Source organism: Folsomia candida, unplaced genomic scaffold (genome assembly GCF_002217175.1).
Source record: "Folsomia candida strain VU population unplaced genomic scaffold, ASM221717v1 Fcan01_Sc033, whole genome shotgun sequence".
Taxonomy (NCBI): Eukaryota; Metazoa; Arthropoda; class Collembola; order Entomobryomorpha; family Isotomidae; genus Folsomia; species Folsomia candida.
This window is the reverse complement of record NW_019091225.1, coordinates 630,705-647,309: the sequence shown is the minus strand read 5'-3', so window position 1 is coordinate 647,309 and position 16,605 is coordinate 630,705. Positions and strand designations below refer to the sequence as shown.

At 36.4% G+C, this 16,605-nt stretch overlaps 3 protein-coding genes and 1 long non-coding RNA gene across 8 annotated transcripts in view; 3 read left to right on the top strand and 1 right to left on the bottom strand.

Moving 5' to 3' along the window:
• The first annotated feature begins 528 nt into the window (after positions 1-528).
• LOC110860614 lies at positions 529-2,288 on the top strand. Its single transcript, XM_022109685.2, has 4 exons — positions 529-1,048; positions 1,150-1,341; positions 1,404-1,619; positions 1,698-2,288. The coding sequence occupies exons 1-4, from the start codon at positions 835-837 to the stop codon at positions 1,946-1,948; spliced, it is 873 nt and encodes a 290-aa protein (XP_021965377.1). The 5' UTR covers positions 529-834; the 3' UTR covers positions 1,949-2,288.
• A 142-nt stretch (positions 2,289-2,430) lies between these two features.
• On the top strand, positions 2,431-3,811 carry LOC110860677 (MORN repeat-containing protein 3). The gene is made up of 5 exons (XM_035860540.1): positions 2,431-2,642; positions 2,747-2,901; positions 2,991-3,089; positions 3,165-3,215; positions 3,353-3,811. Exons 1-5 carry the CDS (start codon positions 2,515-2,517, stop codon positions 3,664-3,666), a joined length of 747 nt encoding a protein of 248 aa, XP_035716433.1. The 5' UTR covers positions 2,431-2,514; the 3' UTR covers positions 3,667-3,811.
• Positions 3,812-7,159: 3,348 nt separating this feature from the next.
• Positions 7,160-16,605, top strand: part of LOC110860609 (uncharacterized protein DDB_G0283357) — a 39,201-nt gene continuing 29,755 nt past the window's right edge. Inside the window, exon 1 of the mRNA XM_022109678.2 lies at positions 7,160-7,949. The gene's annotated coding sequence lies outside the window, so the exon portion shown is untranslated. The remainder of the gene's footprint in view (positions 7,950-16,605) is intronic.
• On the bottom strand, positions 11,482-16,601 carry LOC118439279. 5 transcript variants are annotated; one of them, XR_004837331.1, is made up of 9 exons: positions 16,338-16,601; positions 15,677-15,953; positions 13,862-15,553; positions 13,634-13,726; positions 13,229-13,530; positions 12,999-13,156; positions 12,824-12,892; positions 12,673-12,750; positions 11,484-12,545 (listed from the first exon to the last, which is right to left on the bottom strand). It is a non-coding gene; the product is annotated as an uncharacterized LOC118439279 (long non-coding RNA). The 5 variants fall into 5 exon arrangements; XR_004837328.1 differs by having other exon boundaries at positions 11,482-12,545; positions 15,677-16,601; XR_004837329.1 differs by having other exon boundaries at positions 11,482-12,545; positions 12,838-12,892; positions 15,677-16,601.

Below are 16,605 nucleotides of genomic sequence, written 5' to 3'. Positions count from 1 at the left end.
CTCAGTCGTCTCTTCTTGTATTTACCAATTAGCATTCACCCACCATCCAAATTCTTTGCTTGCCTTGCTGGCTCTTCCCATGCCGAAAAGTGAGGTCTGTTAAAAACGAGGATATCACGCAAAACCTAGGATAACCCATCTTATCGGAGTAATGATGATACAAAAGCAATACAAATACATGCATCTCCCGGATATCTCACCACGCAAAAAAACCCGTGAGACACCGAGCCGTTCCGTGGGCAGAATTGGTGGCGTTCTGTTGAGGGGAGCTCAACATTATTATACGCTTTTCACTGAAACGGCCGTTGAACTTGGACACCTATTTACTACGCACAGTGTAGAAAACACCTCATAAAAGAGCCTTTCAAAGGATTTACGATGTACGATTTTGACAAAAATACGGATTTTCAACCACATTTTATTTATTTTTCTGCAAAATGATACAAACTAGGGATATGCATAATAGCTCATTTTAAGTGGGGGTGTGGTTTTTTGAGTGATTTGAGACTTTTTTAAAAATCGGCAAATGGCCCTTTTTGACCACACCCACAACTGGAAACCAAAATAAACTATATTCACATGATAACTTCACCTTTTTGGTGAATTTTATGCACGGAATGATTTTTGGCCATTTTTTAAGGCATTTTGGACACTGTGTTCTGTTGAAAGAAAGTCAGTTGGCAAAGCTACAGCGCGGGAAATAAATTGTGGGGAAAATTCATAAATAACAATAATAATAGTACTAATTACAAATTAACTAATTATTATGGCTCAACGCAAATTGATATTTTGCACTCATTATAAGTTAAGTGAAGTTGTCTAGCAGCTTTAATTATGGGTAAACAGCGCCCTGTACCTCCTCACCTCGATAAGTTGTCAATAGTCCCTCCCCTTCCGACGGATAAAGCTACACAGTTCCTGTCAAATTTAACGTTACGATGTGACGAATTTATAACGGGAGGAATAAACATTGATAAAGCATTGATAAAGAGGAAGGAAAACGTAGAACAACTCACGAGGATTGCTACATCTGCGATTGAGAAAGAAGGTAAGAGAAACAATAAGAAAATATCCTTAATACGTAATATAAGGAAATATAGTTTTTGTGTTAAATTGACAAATCAAATGCTTAACTTTTTAATGTTTCAGAACAACTTGATATAGTTATAAACAAAGTGCTCGAACTACAACAACCAGAAAGTGAGGCAGAAACAGAATACAAACGTGTTAAATTAGAAAAGGCGCAGAAAACGGCGAAAATAAGAGTCGAATCCTTACAAAAGTGGGAAGTAAAGAATAAACAAACTACAGATACAGTGGACCGATGGCATCACGCACACGGTAAACTAATTTCAGCTAAAATCTAAAAAATACTGCTATAATAATTTAATTTCAATTTTCAGTCAAGTTAGAAAAACGCTTCGCTACTGCTGAGGCGTTGAGCGACGCCACGGGGAAAGTAATTGACGACCTGGGTTTACATTTTATCTTGGATGAAGATTGTTCACTAAATAAAAGTCATTTTGCTATCGGCATAAGAAATATTGTTCCGCACAACATGGAATTAACGGGAGTTCTTTACATGCTCGAGTTCAACAGTGAAAGTTGGACTTGTGCAGGTAATAATTTTCAGATTTCTTTATCACATGTGCTAAATTCGTTCGCCCATAATTGATTGATATTATTTGTCTCTGTAGAATTTACCAAAGTGGAACCAAGATTTCCAGAGGCGAAGGAGTTTTTGAGAGAAGTTAACAAAAGTAAAGATGTCGTCTATGCACTTTGCCTTGCAAGAAAATATTGGCGAATGCAGCTCACGCCTTCTACTATTCCCAAGGTGGTTGAAGTATCCATTAAGTGTAATAATAATAATAATAAGAGCAGTAGTAACAGTGAATCAGAAGAAAAGTCCCTAATGTTGTTTGATGATTCCAATACTTCCGACTAACGTATCTATAATTTGTAAATGTATTTTGACTACTCTAAAGCGATTGTTGATATAATTTACATTCAAATCAAAGATTATCATCAACTTATTTGTAATAGAATCATCAAACTTGTGTAAATATCTAAGATGTGCACAATATAATTTCATCATTTTAATTGCAACTACATAAAAAGCCGTAACATATTTTTTATCTTGTATGCATCATTGGGTGGAATAAATTTAAGAGGCCACTCGCTTTATTGGATATCCTAATATTTTTGCTTCATTAGTATAGACACTTTTGTACCACAACATTAAAGTAGATAATAAATAACTCTCATTGTGATGGCACACATGAAAATTTTTTTGAAACTCACATGGATGCAATATATCGTACTTACGAAATTGAAATGAAAAAATTTGCGAAACATTCCCAACTCGGTCTCCATAAACGCAGTCATAGGAATTTATAAGTTATTTACTCACTGCATAAATATAATTTTAGGATGATTTTGTAATTTCATTTGTTGTCGGATCAAAGTTACAATTGTTGAGTAGGTATTTTTTGTCCTTCTTTTTGTCACACAATGCCATTCCTAAAAAATAAGGATAACCGAATAACTCCAAAATGGAAGTCAGTGGACAATCTAACTCACAGAAATGGATATCGAGCTGCAGTTTTTGGAAAATCCATCAAGGAAAAGTACACGGGATGGTAAAATGCATACAAAAATGAAAATTTTGCACTGCTATGAATAAAGCTGAAAGCGTATGCAGAAAATTGGTCACTTCCACTCTTAACTTTCCCTGAAAATTCAGGTTCAAGGATAATATGAAACATGGCAAAGGATACCAAGTTTACGAAAACCAAACCTTTTATGAAGGAGACTGGGCCAACGATAAGCGGAATGGGCATGGATATCTCAGTTTTGTCTGCCCTTCTACAAAGAAAACTCTACGAATCTACACCGGAGGTATAAATCGCTAAGGACAAAGGACATCTGTACCACTTATATACTTATATATTCTTGTAATGCATAATTCTTTCGTGCATAAAATCCAGAGTGGAAAGATGACTTCCCATCGTCCGAAGGGATGAAAAGCTTTCCTGATGGGGGCCTATACAAAGGAGAGTTCAAGTTTGGGAAACGCCACGGATGGGGCACGTATCAATTACATCATTTTGAAATATTAAATATTTAAGCTAGCAGTAATATATTTAATACTAAAAAAACAGGTTGCATGTATTACGCGGATGGAGGGATTTACATCGGACAATGGGTGAAAGGTAATCAATTACAAAAGCCAGATTCGCAATATCGTATGCAATGTGAAAGGAATGAAATGTGTGATATGAATGAAATATCCGAGGATGAAAGATTGGGGATGAAGTGTCATCTCTTATTAATGAATTGTCTGTTATAGACATGCGACACGGCGTAGGTCGCTACCTAAACCACGAGACTGGAAATTACTACGAGGGGAGCTACAAGGTCGACAAGAAATGTGGGCTTGGGCGCTACCACTACTTGTCCACTGGTCAAGTGCAAGAAGGCGTCTGGTTCGACGACTTTCCCGAAGTGACCGAAATGCGAGACGATCTCAAACGACGAGACGGGGCTCCGAGGAAGACTGAATTTGAAATCCCACCATTGACCATACTTATGGATCCGCATCAAGTCTACTTGTCCAGAGCGCATGAAATCTTGGACAAAGTTAAAGAAGTTACGATGGAATAGTTGGGTAAAAAATTGCAGTATTTTACGAATGTGCGAATTTTTTGGGCAAATAATGTGTAATTTTTGCAAATGACGAAATTAAACATTTTAACCAGTCATTTTAACCTCTAGCAATATGTAAATACCTATGCACTGTTTAAAGTAAATTGCCTACTAAAAAGTTGGACTTTGACATTTGAATAGAAATGAACCTCCCCACTTCTGATCTACCTGTAAAGTGGTGTGTTGTTAGAGCTAAAGTCAACACGAATGGTCACATGCTAAACAGAAATAGAATTGACGCAATGCATTATTTTAACGTTTCATGATTCCACAATCGTCGGCTTTTAACATACCTATTTGCATATATATATATGCGAGACAAAGCAAAATAAATATGTACCGATTGGGTCAGATGACAGGATGATATGCAACTTTGGTACAAAAATTCTCAAGCACCTCTCGAACGAGCCGAACATTATTGTGAGAATCCAATGGGATTATATTAAATAAATAAATTTACGTCTTTTATTTATCACAAAATTATGACTCCATCTAAAAATAATATAGATAATAATCCTGCCTAATTTTTCTGCCATTTGTGCATAGGTATTAAAATATATATGCAGTTAACACATGAATGAAATGGTCATCATCTTGATATTTACTCAAGATTTATTTACTTACCTTGAGATAGTTTCATCGTGGTGATCGTGGTTTTCAATTTCATTTCATACCTCCACTCAAAGTTTCACTTTCTTTCATTTCATCTTAATTTCATGGTCAACTCCGCGGATTGCATAGTGAATATTTAAACATTGATTAATTTCTACGGTTGACGGTGCAAGGCAATCCCAAAATCAACACGTAGATATATACGTAGATATAAGATTAACACAAATAGTGCTCATCTTTTAAATACTTGCCCAAGTTTCTCTGCGACACTTATTTCCTGTTACCTATGAATTGACACGGCACAAAAGAATCCCATCATCCCATGAATTTATGGAAACATTTAAAAATCACATTCCATATTCTTTCTTGCCAAAAAGCTTGTGCGACCAAATCGAATCAATTTACAGCAATCTTTCTCTCTTTTTTGGCATCTTGCATATTGGAGGCAAAATCCTTTATCTTTTACGTACAACGACGACCCTAATGCGGAAAATTTTTATCGCAGTAACACAATCGAATAAAATAACAAACCGCTAATATTATTTATTTACAATACCTTTTTTTTGTTAAACATATATCTAAAACTATCTGAGACTCAGAGTGTCTCAGGTATTAGTTGAAATGAAACGAGTAAAAAAATTGTAAGAAGGTTAAGAAATAAAAATGACCATTGAAGATACGGTTCCTAAGTAGTTCTCCTTCCTTGTGCATGAAGAAGTGGTTTTTGGACGATGAAGATTTCTGAGATTTTTGAGACTGTCTGACAAAAATATAAATAAACTTATTTACATGGAAAAATTGAGTGCATGGACAGAGAAGCAGGTGTCATCATCAATGATACATTTCCAGTCCAGGAGAGATTAGGAGGGCGTGAAAGTGTGGTGTGGGCTAAATGTGGCAAGATTGCACTAATGAGAAAGCCCAGCCAGCCAACAGCCTTGTCAAGTCGTCCGTCTCATCTGTCCCACTGAATCTAGATCAACTTTCACTCCCAGACCACACCACCGCTGATAATGGCTTGGCTATTTCCGTCTCGCTTGAACACCACCAACTAAACTAACCAACTACTCCTCCTGAAAGAAGAAGGGGTTTAACCTTGAACCCTACGTAAGAATAAATTTGTATTACTGTTACATGTGACAAGTTCTGGTGACTTTCCATGATTACAGGTGGGCTTCTGGAGTAGTATCACTGGATAAGTGTCTCATTTTTAAGCTGTCATAATAGGTCGAGGGTAGAGAAAAGTAAGTACAAATATGCACACGCCACACACGGAAATGTGAGATGATATGAGACTAAGAGCGTTTATGACAACCTATGAAAACACTTGGAAAATCCATCATCTCCGATAAGATCTGTGTACATGTAAATATGCTTAGCCAGCACTCAGCAGGGAGTACATAAAATTTAAAATACAGGGAACGTGGAAGGATTCGCCTTGACCCGAAATGTTCCCAAATCAGTTTTCAGTTTTCTATCTACATAATAATCTTCAGAATAAAAAACATATTTGCTAAATAGATGCATGTGTTTTTAGCATTCTAAAATAAAATATTTACTTGATCAAATTAACTCCGTTTTTTTGTATTCCAGTTTTCCAACACCTATTTGATTCTTTTCGCTGCTAAACCCGAACTTTTTACTTACGACTTTAAACACCTCCAAAATTTCAGTACACCGTTACTTACGTAAAGCTATCAAATGAAAGTGTTGTATTGACCCGAGCGAGATCGTTTGGAAGGAGCAACAATGAGAAAATCCATACGGATCACCACAATAAAATGAGATTATAACCATTACATTACTACACTTTCCATTCCTCCAGCCAGACCGAATTCATATCCTGTCGTATAACATAACCTTCCTGGCTGCGTCAGCAATAAAAGCTGAAAGTTATTGTGAGGAGATGAATGGGAGGAGATGGCTACATGTGTAAAGTGAGGCTTATATTTAATAACTCCTCTCGTCCCCTCTCACCTCACCCTTTTTTCCATCCAAACAAAATCGAAATCGAACCAACATGAGAATTCTAAAGAGAATTTTCATGTCCAGATCCATGTCAATTTCTGTCTGGAGAAACGAGGGGATATTACATTACGTAACAAAATAGTTTCACTTTTCGAGAATTACCCACAAGAAATGTGCTCGAATTTCTTAAAGATATCCAAATTTTTTTGCATCCTAATTAAACTTGACAAACTGTGGATTAGATTAATAAAAGAAGAACCCCGCAGAACAAACTAGTGCAAAGCATGCATGCATACATACAAATCTCACCTAAAAAGTCGTGTGTCTCTTTAAAAACTCACGCATAAAAGCACTACATAAAACCTGTTCGAAATGTATCTCATCCTTTATTAAACTTGACTGACACGCAGCAAAGCACGCACAACTCCGAGCGCTCAGAAAAGTATGTACATATCCAACCTGAAAATTGTTTATTATGCATTTATCTACTTCTGTGTGTCCATTGGAAAAAGGTACTCACTTTTGTTGAGCAAAGTTCTTTTAGCAATCACGCTGCTATGTGTACACACAAAATGCGGACGCATCGTCGTCGTGCTACCTTCGTCTTCTTCCCTCCTCGACTTACCTGTGTTACCTGGACTTATTTTACCTGAGCTGTTCGCTATGTGAAGATTGAGCCACTCTGAAATGCAAAGAAGACGAGAATCCAATCCATCCAGAGGGATGCGACGACTTTACTTACTTTACTTACTGCCGTGGTTATGATGATGGCAACTTTTCATGCAATATGCAATGTAAATGCGTCGAGCTGCATGCATTGGCGAGAAGGCATGTAAAATGTTTAAGCCCTTTCCTCCAACTTGTTAGTCACGTTGATGCATTGCTCTCGACCAGTCGTTCATCATCATCATCATCACCACTTCAATGCAAGTCTTTAAACGATTTATTCAAATAAGTGGCAAATATCGGTGACTTGTAGGATTGACATTTTTCTATTAAATTAAACCGGCTTCACAAGTTAAGTAATTCAATAAGTTTAGTTTCTTCTAAAAAAATCAGCCTAATTTTTTGGATGACTTTGAAGCCAATTAATATAATTTTTAGTTGGATGTATTTAAAAACAAAAATATTTAAAGTGAATATATCCGTGATTTTTTTTAAAGAATTCGCATCTAATTAATACAGTGTCGGGTAAAGATTCTGCAGTTTAAATATTCCGTGATCGTGTCGTTAAGAAAAATTGGGCAAAAGCCGGTAGCCCTGCTCTTTATGCATGCGCTTGTCCCTGACATTTCACCAGGAGAAGATCAACACTATCCTATCCATCATCAGTCATAAAACCAAGCCAGCGTTGTTAATCACCACGTAATCAGATGCATGATTGATGCCGTACACGGACATTTACACTGTTGCAAAGTTAAAAACTGTTGTAAAACTCGATCCGTTTTAAATCTCTCAACCGAGTAAAAACTGATCGTCGTGGTGTGAGTGAGTGCGAGTATTTTTTTGGCAGATCGAACAAAAATTGAAGAAAAATACTCCGCTTTTAAAAACCACACTCATTCCGAGCCGTAAAAGTCATCTCATCTCGAAGAAGTGTTTATAGTACCCGTCGAACCCAACCAGCCAACCGAAGAAGTGATGATCACAGGATTGCATCCGTAAGTTTACATGATTTTTTTTTCTTTTTACAGATTTTTGCATTTCTTTGATTACTGACTGGCAGCGAAAATGCAGTAACAGTTTGAACATTCTGTGTCCCAATGCTTCGAAAATTTATGCCGATACGTATTGCCTCTCCCGTCAGATTGATTGGAGACGAATTTTTAGAATAGAGTAGACGTTTGAAAAGGTGTGATCGATACATGTGAACCTGTAACGCAATGATCCGTTTCAACAATATTGAGAGCATTTATCTATCATCCATCATCGTCCATTGTGCATCGAATTCCTCGTGGATTTCAAGGTTTACTATCTGCATAGTCTTAAAATGCATTTGTTTACTCACAAGACAACAACACTGCGATACTGCAGAGAAGACTCGTTTTTCGGTTAATGAACCGTAATTTCTGTTCGGTAGATCGGATCATTGTTATCTCCTGGTTGGATACGTACTTTATAATATAAAATCCAAAATGCCATGCTGCCTGCTGGCTGATCCTGCTACTGTACTGTCACCGTGCTGCTGGTGCTGGTCCTTGTCAAATTGATGATGCTGATTTAGATTAACTTGTCACTCGAGCAGCAGTGTTATCATTATTGTTATTATTTTATAGGAGACCTCTTCGTGCTTTCCTTTCTTTCCAACATTCTGTTACGTAAAATTGCTTCATTTCATTGTGTCAACCGGGATTTTCTTTTACGGACTTTGGTACATTTCCTAGTTTGGTGTAGTTTTTTCTTCATTGTGTTACAAAATCAGCAAGAATTCCTGAAGGCATTTTTATTTGTAATGGGAGGGAAAAAGTTTAATTAGAATTTTTTAATCATTAAGATTCCGTAATCGTCTTTAAGCAAATGAACCCTATTCATTCAAAGCTATTATTATTATTTAATCCGGTCCATTTTAAGACGGATAATCCAACAATGGAAAGGTCACAGATAGAAATTCAATCATGAATTTGTTATTTAATTCCACTCAGCAACTTATACGATGGTACATGCGATGGCATGTCATTCATACGTCGTAAGACACCACCCAGATTGATTCAAGTTTATTAAGGGTATCATTTAAGGCGAGTTTTGTTACATCATTTACTTCACCATTTAAAAGCAGTGACGGCTGAAGCCGTGGGGACATGTGGGGACATTAATATTGTAGGATGGGGGAGGGAGGGGTTTACATAACATGGGCAGATGATGGGGACATCGAATAACCGTGGGGACATTGTCCCTCTGTCCCCGCGCTTCCGCGGCCAGTACAGGAATAATAAGGGCTGAGCAATGTCATCTCTTTTTGTAGTACGGACCGATAAGGAATATTATGATGTTGTCGTTCACCAAGAGTTTACATATTTAGGCGAGAAGGAGTTGTTGACTGTTCATGAACTTTATCCTCTTAATTTCCATTGTTGTATGGGACGCTGTGAATGAATATGAAACTATGCGAGTGCGGGGGCAGGATAGTTGGAGGTATGCATGACGTGCGAATTATACTACGGACTAGGTTACAATGCCCATAATCATAATTTCTATTAAGTTGGACAAATTATTATCCAACTCGTGGTGCCCTTTATTATGCACGTATATAACTCGACACCAAATGGTAATTCATGCATTAACATACGCACATTAAATGCGAATAAAAACGTGAAGAAGACGAGCAATGAACGGATGCTGCTGCGTCTATTCATCGCATTCCTTATTATTACCGGTTGTCGTAAAACGTGGAAATAAAATAAACACGACAGAAAACCCATAACACACGCAGGTGGTGAATAAGTAGTAGTAGCATCATGTAATGGCTGAAATGATGATAATTGGTAATTGGTACGCTGCGGTGTAGGCAATGCGAATAAGGCGTGGGCACATGTGGTCGGGTTAATTTATTATTACGGATGAAGTTTAACGGTATTGTTGTCAGGTTTTTGCCATTTCCATGTCCCTCGACCGCATGGGACTTGCTTATTTATTGAAATATGCAGAAATTGGCCATGAAATGGAAACAAACAGTAACAAATGATAATATACTTCACTCGGTCGTCGGTGCGGATCGAGATGCATTAAAAGATGACGGACTTATCATAATCAAATCTTCCTAGCCCAACATACAGGCTACCGTTTGCTCCTGACATTGTTTTGTGTGACACGGTTCAATTTTATGTACGTATATGCGCATAAAAAATCGAATCCAATTTATTTAATGTGGCCGAGTAAGCAATCATTATTATTTGCAACATTTACCTTACACAGTTATTTGTGCATGCATATAAATTGCGAGATCATGAGGAAGGGGTTAACTCGAGGGTCACAAACAAAGTTAATAAGTACTTCACTTCACGGCTGTGCAATAAATATGCAGTTTTGTTTTTCGGACAGAAATATCAAGATCACTGGGCCAGCCAGCAGAGAAGAATTTAGTAAAAACTAGGAAAAATTATTTTCTTGTTGTTTTTTTAATTTCTTCATGAAAGCAGAAGTAACCCATGACCAACTCTCCGCTTAATAATATTTGCGTACGTGACGCCTAATTGCACACTTATCGAGTCATACTCATCACAGGAAAAGATGCAATTTCCTATCAGAGATAATTGTAAATGACGGCGAAATTGATGGATTGGATTGACAGGAGGGTAAGTCATAAGCCAAATCGAAATACTTTTCGTCTCACTGACTGGCGGACGGGTGTCCCAGAAAGAAGGAAAAATTAATTAATTGACTGCACCTCCTAGCAGAAGAAAATAGTGGGTAGAAAGATTAAGGGGGTGGTCCGTGATATCTCGAAATTGCATATCTTCTGATATCGAGAGGTACTTCACCGAGTAACTTTGATGTCAGCGGAGTCAAAGTCGTGCCCGGAATTTGGATACTTTTCTCGACAGGGAGAATTACCAGGTCATAATTTCATCCCATTAAATTGCTGCGTAACTCACTCAACTCAAGTAATAATTATTGTTTCCCCAAAAAGTTGTGATCACATTTTGCCTAATTTTATCGAGCCGACAAGAAGACAGCGTGGCATCGACCAAACAATGTACCACGTTTCAGGGTCTTTCCCACGACGAGAGGTGAGGTGACTGTGGCAGTGGGGATGACATTGGGACCGGATATTAGCCAAGTATTCTCGCAAAAGGATCATCATCTTCATGCAAATTACCACTTCACGAATTCGGTATTTTCTTCGCTTAAAATTATTATTATGTCTTCAAATCACGTCACTCGTACAATGGGAATTATGCGCGATTGGTGGTAGTACGTATGTATGTATGTACATACGCCGTATATATGACCGTGAATAGGTTTAAAGCCAATGGGGTTCTTATTATGCTATTACGCGTATGTATGTCTTTTTGACTTTGACTTCAATACCTGACTTGTGAATCACCAACCACTTTTGATTGCATGCCCTGCCGTAAAGTTAATTCCTTCTCTCCCAATTCTGCAAGAGTGTAAAAAAGATTGATGGATATTGGTTTCGGATAAAATTGCAAATTATGTTCTTTTGCAGATCGGCTTTTTTCTAAGAGGTTCTTCCTCTTACTTATTCTCTCGTTTGTTTGGTTTTGTCTGTTCCATTTCGCAATCTGTGTAGTAGTAGTTTTACATATGAATCGATATACACGGCCAAGTCATAAATCACCTCCATTTCTTCATATGTACATACACATATCGTACTACCGGTTTAATGAGCAGAATTTTAATTTGATTTTGTATTTATTCGGCTAATTTCCATTGCACAAAGCAAACCTTGTAAATAAATAAGAAGCTTGTGCTAGTTTCGCATTAGCAGGACTTTGTATAAGAAAAAAAGTTCATCTCTAGCCGCAAGAGTTAAGTCAGAAGGCGATTAATTAATGGTGTGTGGAAATTACAAACTTTACTAAATCCGATTGTACCAACAAAGTAAGTGTGTATTTACATTACATATGTAAAATACACACCCACACGTCCACAATGCTGACTCCATGTAAATATGAAAATATAATGGGATCAGCACTGCATATTTTCAACTTATCACCAATTAAAGCATCAGCACAACACCGCTAATCCATTAAGCACTTAAGCTATTTATCTACAAGCACACTTATTACCGGTTTAAAACTGTACCTCCTGCCACCAAATTCTAAAATTTATTATGAAAATCTGTCCTAGTCGTGTGGCACAAATTTTTTGGTGCGATTAAGTAATGTCTCGTACATACATGCATACATTTGATCGTTTTGGTTGCAAAACACCACAAGAGAAGCTCCAAAAACGCAGCATTTGTTCAAAAGTCAATAAACATTTAATTCTCTTGTACGTACATACTTATCGCTCTGTTGTTTGTTAAGCGCTTGGCAGGCAGCAATTTGTTGTACAAATCCTGCTGAATTTTATGAGTCAATTCATTATTTACCATCTCTCCTACGAACGGAGGGGAACCAAATAGAGAAGACATCAAGGATGATTCATCTCTGATTTTTTTTGCATGCATGCATACCTAACTTGATGTCTCTGTTGGTCAGACTTGGCTTGGTTGGGTGGGTACTCACATTTGTAACTGATCTCATTTCATCACACAAAGATTCTTGAACTTTTAGGCGAACAACAAAACCAACCTGTCAAAAGTGGGGAATGTCAAAGAGCCAATTTAATACAATGGTAGCAATAAGTACAAGTGAATGCAAAATATTTGTTAACACTGCAGTTAAAAAAACGGTATGGTATGTAGTAGTGTGTCATTACTTGTATTATTTTGTGGGGGTTGCACATTAGGAGATGGTGATAGGCACAGAATTTTAAGTGTTTGAAAGATTTCGAGATCTAAACAGGAATGATCATCGATCAGGATTAGATTAGAACTGGTCTGTTTATTACTAACAACGATAAATTTTACTTTGGCAGACGAACCAAATTGAATTTGATTGGTATTTGGCTCGTATACAAAAATTGTGAGGCGAACCACCTGCGAGGAGGAAAATTTTTTAATTGGACGGAAATGGAATCAAGTCCAAGTCCATCATATCATAATTCGTGGAAATAAATACACACGCCCCGTATTATCAAGTTACCGATATTTTTCATTTATTTATGTATCTACGACGCCTTGCCTTGTGGCTGGCAATGTCAAGTTCGTCGTATTGTTGAGAAGAAGAAGAATGGCCACCCCGATGTCGGTCCACTTTTACTTCCGTCTCATCCTCTGGTTTCATTTTAATGGCATTGTTTCCTGGAGAGATGGGCAAAGTTGATACTATCATGAAAAATGCATGTACTTAAATGCAAATTTCCGCTAACTAACCATCAACTTATTGCTTTACATATTATTCTGTGTTTCAAAAAGGAGCGGTTGCTTGCTTGCATGATAGTTTGGCATCTGGCGAGAGAAATGTTCATCAAACAGAACAATGGGAGACAATTGGAAATTTTTTTTTCTGACGGTTAAATGAACACACGTTGATTTGGTTTGGTTCATTGCACGGCATTTCATATCTTGGATTTAAAAGTCAAAGGACAGCAAGACGAAGAAGAAGATCGACGAGACAATTTAATGCTTAAATGAAGAAGAGGATGCGCATCGCGTGTGTGTGCGTACTCTAAATACTTAATAATCACACACGATAAAAAGCCACAAGAAAGGAAGAAAGCATATTAATTATTAGCATTGACTCGATGAGGCGAAATGATAAACTGTTCAATTTCTTACTTGGTTGGTAGGTCTGACAAGGAAAAAGAGAAAAGTGACATTAATACTACGATTGACAGATCTATGAGGATGAAGATGAGTCCATTTCGCTCCCTAATAAATAAATAAATGTTTTCAATCTCATTTGTCACGGTGGAACATCAGTTCATATGATTATTTTTTGTCCAACTTTTGAAATCAGGGAAGTCATCTGAATCATGATAAATTAATTGAGCATCAGTTACTCACTCGTCGTGATGAATGGCTCCTGTTCCTCCTAATGAGGCGACGTTTCTTCGTTTTCTACACAATTTTCCACCATTCCTCTTGACCTCACGTTCGCGACTGCTTCTTGTTGACGTTGACATCAAGTAAGCGGTTACTACATATGAAAACGTAGCGATTTTTTCCTCCACACATAAATTTTGACGTTTATCTGAATCTCGTAGTTTACTTCGATAAGTAAGTGGTTTCGTTTGTCTCGTGTCAAAAAAAAGTGACCAAAAACAAGAAAGAAACAATAAGTTAATATGTACAATCTGTCAAGAAATACAATGCAAGTGAACGCAAATCTTTGTGACATGACATTTTGAAAATTATTTATCTACAATCCTTTCCTTGACCGAGTGGTGTATTTGGCTATTACAATAAATAAATACATATTTATTTATGTAAGTACTTACTGTGCAAATAATGTGGTTAACATTCATGTTTTTCCGGATGTTCAGACATGAATTATGTATATAATACGTTTATTATTATTGTTATGCATGTCCATCCGGTTCTCTAAAAACTTATCTGATTGATAATGTCATATCAGGCAGCACAATTTCTAATTCGATAGAATTATGTAGCAGACGTATACTTAATGATATGCTTATCATTCTTCGTCAGGTGCAGCGTAAATAATAAGTTTTTATTTAAGAGTCGGTAAATACTTTTTAATTGTTGTTGTACTACAGAGAAAAGTGGGTTTTCTTTTCCTCGCAAAATGACTAAATAAGCAAGTTGCTGTGTAATTTGTCGTAATGCGAGCATAGATTTATGTGAATCTGATGAATCTAATAATTTTTAAGAGTATAATAATTTCTCGTTTTTTATACAAAAAAGTTAAGCACATAAACCATTTGGTTGGTGTGATTGGTTTGACTGGTAATTGAGTTATGCAGCTTGCCCTGTGTTTACTGTAAAATGGCAGAAACTCGTAATAATAATAATTTTAATTCGAATGAATGAATGAATGAGAAAATTAATGCTTCTTCTTTTTCATTGTTTGATTTATATTTGAATGATATCGGTTGGACAACTAATCCACTTTCGACCCACGAGGCCACGACTGGATTGACAAGAAAAAAATTCAAGCAAATCTGGGAAACGTAAAGTTGACATGAATCTGAATTAAAGAGAAGGAATTTTGCATGCATAACCCAAAATTTTTAATTTGCTACATTTCGACTCCAATTTTTGTAAATGTCGTTTGATCTATATAAAATTTAATGTAAGATGTAATTTTTTCTTCCCATTTATATTTCTTAATCTCAAACTCTATGATTTTTTCCACCGTTTAGTATAGATCTTATTCCAAGGTTTTTTCTAGAGTATTTAATAATAACAGCATAATATGATATACTCTAAGGTTTTTTCGGTTTGTCTTGTTCTTTTTTTGTCTTTTTTGTCTTCTTTTTTATAAAGCCAGTTTCATTTTATATTTTATTTTATATTTTTCGAAAACATGACATGAACATGTATGATACGATGATCTCAAAATTTTCTTCACTCACCAAAATTACCATTTCCAGTACCATTTTACTATAATTTACTATTAATACAACTATTTATTTGTAACAAAGCACAAAAATCTCACACCACCAAAACGTATGCTATTATTCACTCACTACACATCACGATCTTGAACTTGATATAATCCCACATTCCGTCAAGCTATAAAACATTTAACATAATTTTAAAGACTTTTCTTCTCAAGCAACAACTAGTCAAAAGATAATTGGATTAAATAGTTGTTCGATAAGGTTAAAAATACAAAATCAGACAAAACCTCCTCACCTCAAGCCAAGCACTATTATCCCCACAAATAGCAGGTCAATGTATGTATGTAATCCCATACGGTGTGCTCAACAATATAGAAATCTCCTCGAGGAAACAAAACAATGGGACTTCACACTCCTACCTGCACTTTGCTTGCAGTGAGTGCAGATGCAGTCAGAAAGTTTAATCCAAACTTACATATGTATAAAAATACCACGTCGTTTGATCCATGTAAATCAGAATGAAAATGAAATGAAATTTTAATTTGGCTCCTGCTCCACCATTCTTTTCTCATCTGTTCTAATTGGAAGGAAAATAATGTAAGTAACGCAACTCGCTGTGCAGAGATCGATCTCGAAATAAGTGGAAGAAAGAAGAAATGCACTTTTTGTTTTGTGCATGCGTATCAATTTTTTTCTTCGTTTCTTTACTTATTTGTGGTTGGTATTGAATGCAGGTCGAGTAATAAAAAAAATAATGATAACAAAGTTCTTATAATAGTTAAATAGTAGCAACTGATTGATGATACGGAGAAGTAAAGATATGTATGTTACGTTGTTACTTGCTGGTTTGATCTGTATTCATCCGTCACTAACTGCACTTTATGATTTTATTTTGTTTCACTAACTGTGGTGCAGTGCAGTTAGTGCGATGCAATGCAGATCATTCGTCCTCGTACCTGGCTGAACTGAGAAGCTGTGAGATGAAGTCGTATTGTGAAACTGAAAGTCCATTTATTCGTTTTCTACTCCAAACAAACTTGAGTGGGCGTAAGAACGCCACTAAAAATAAATAAAAATAATATTTTTTTTGCAAAATTTACTGGGTTTTTATTTTACTCAATGTAGTAAACCCAGTAGTGGCCAAAATGTGCATGGTTATCAATATTTTCATTTCACTGGTTAAAAAAAGTGTCGTTTTTTGTAAAGCTGTATCGTGTTAGTGGG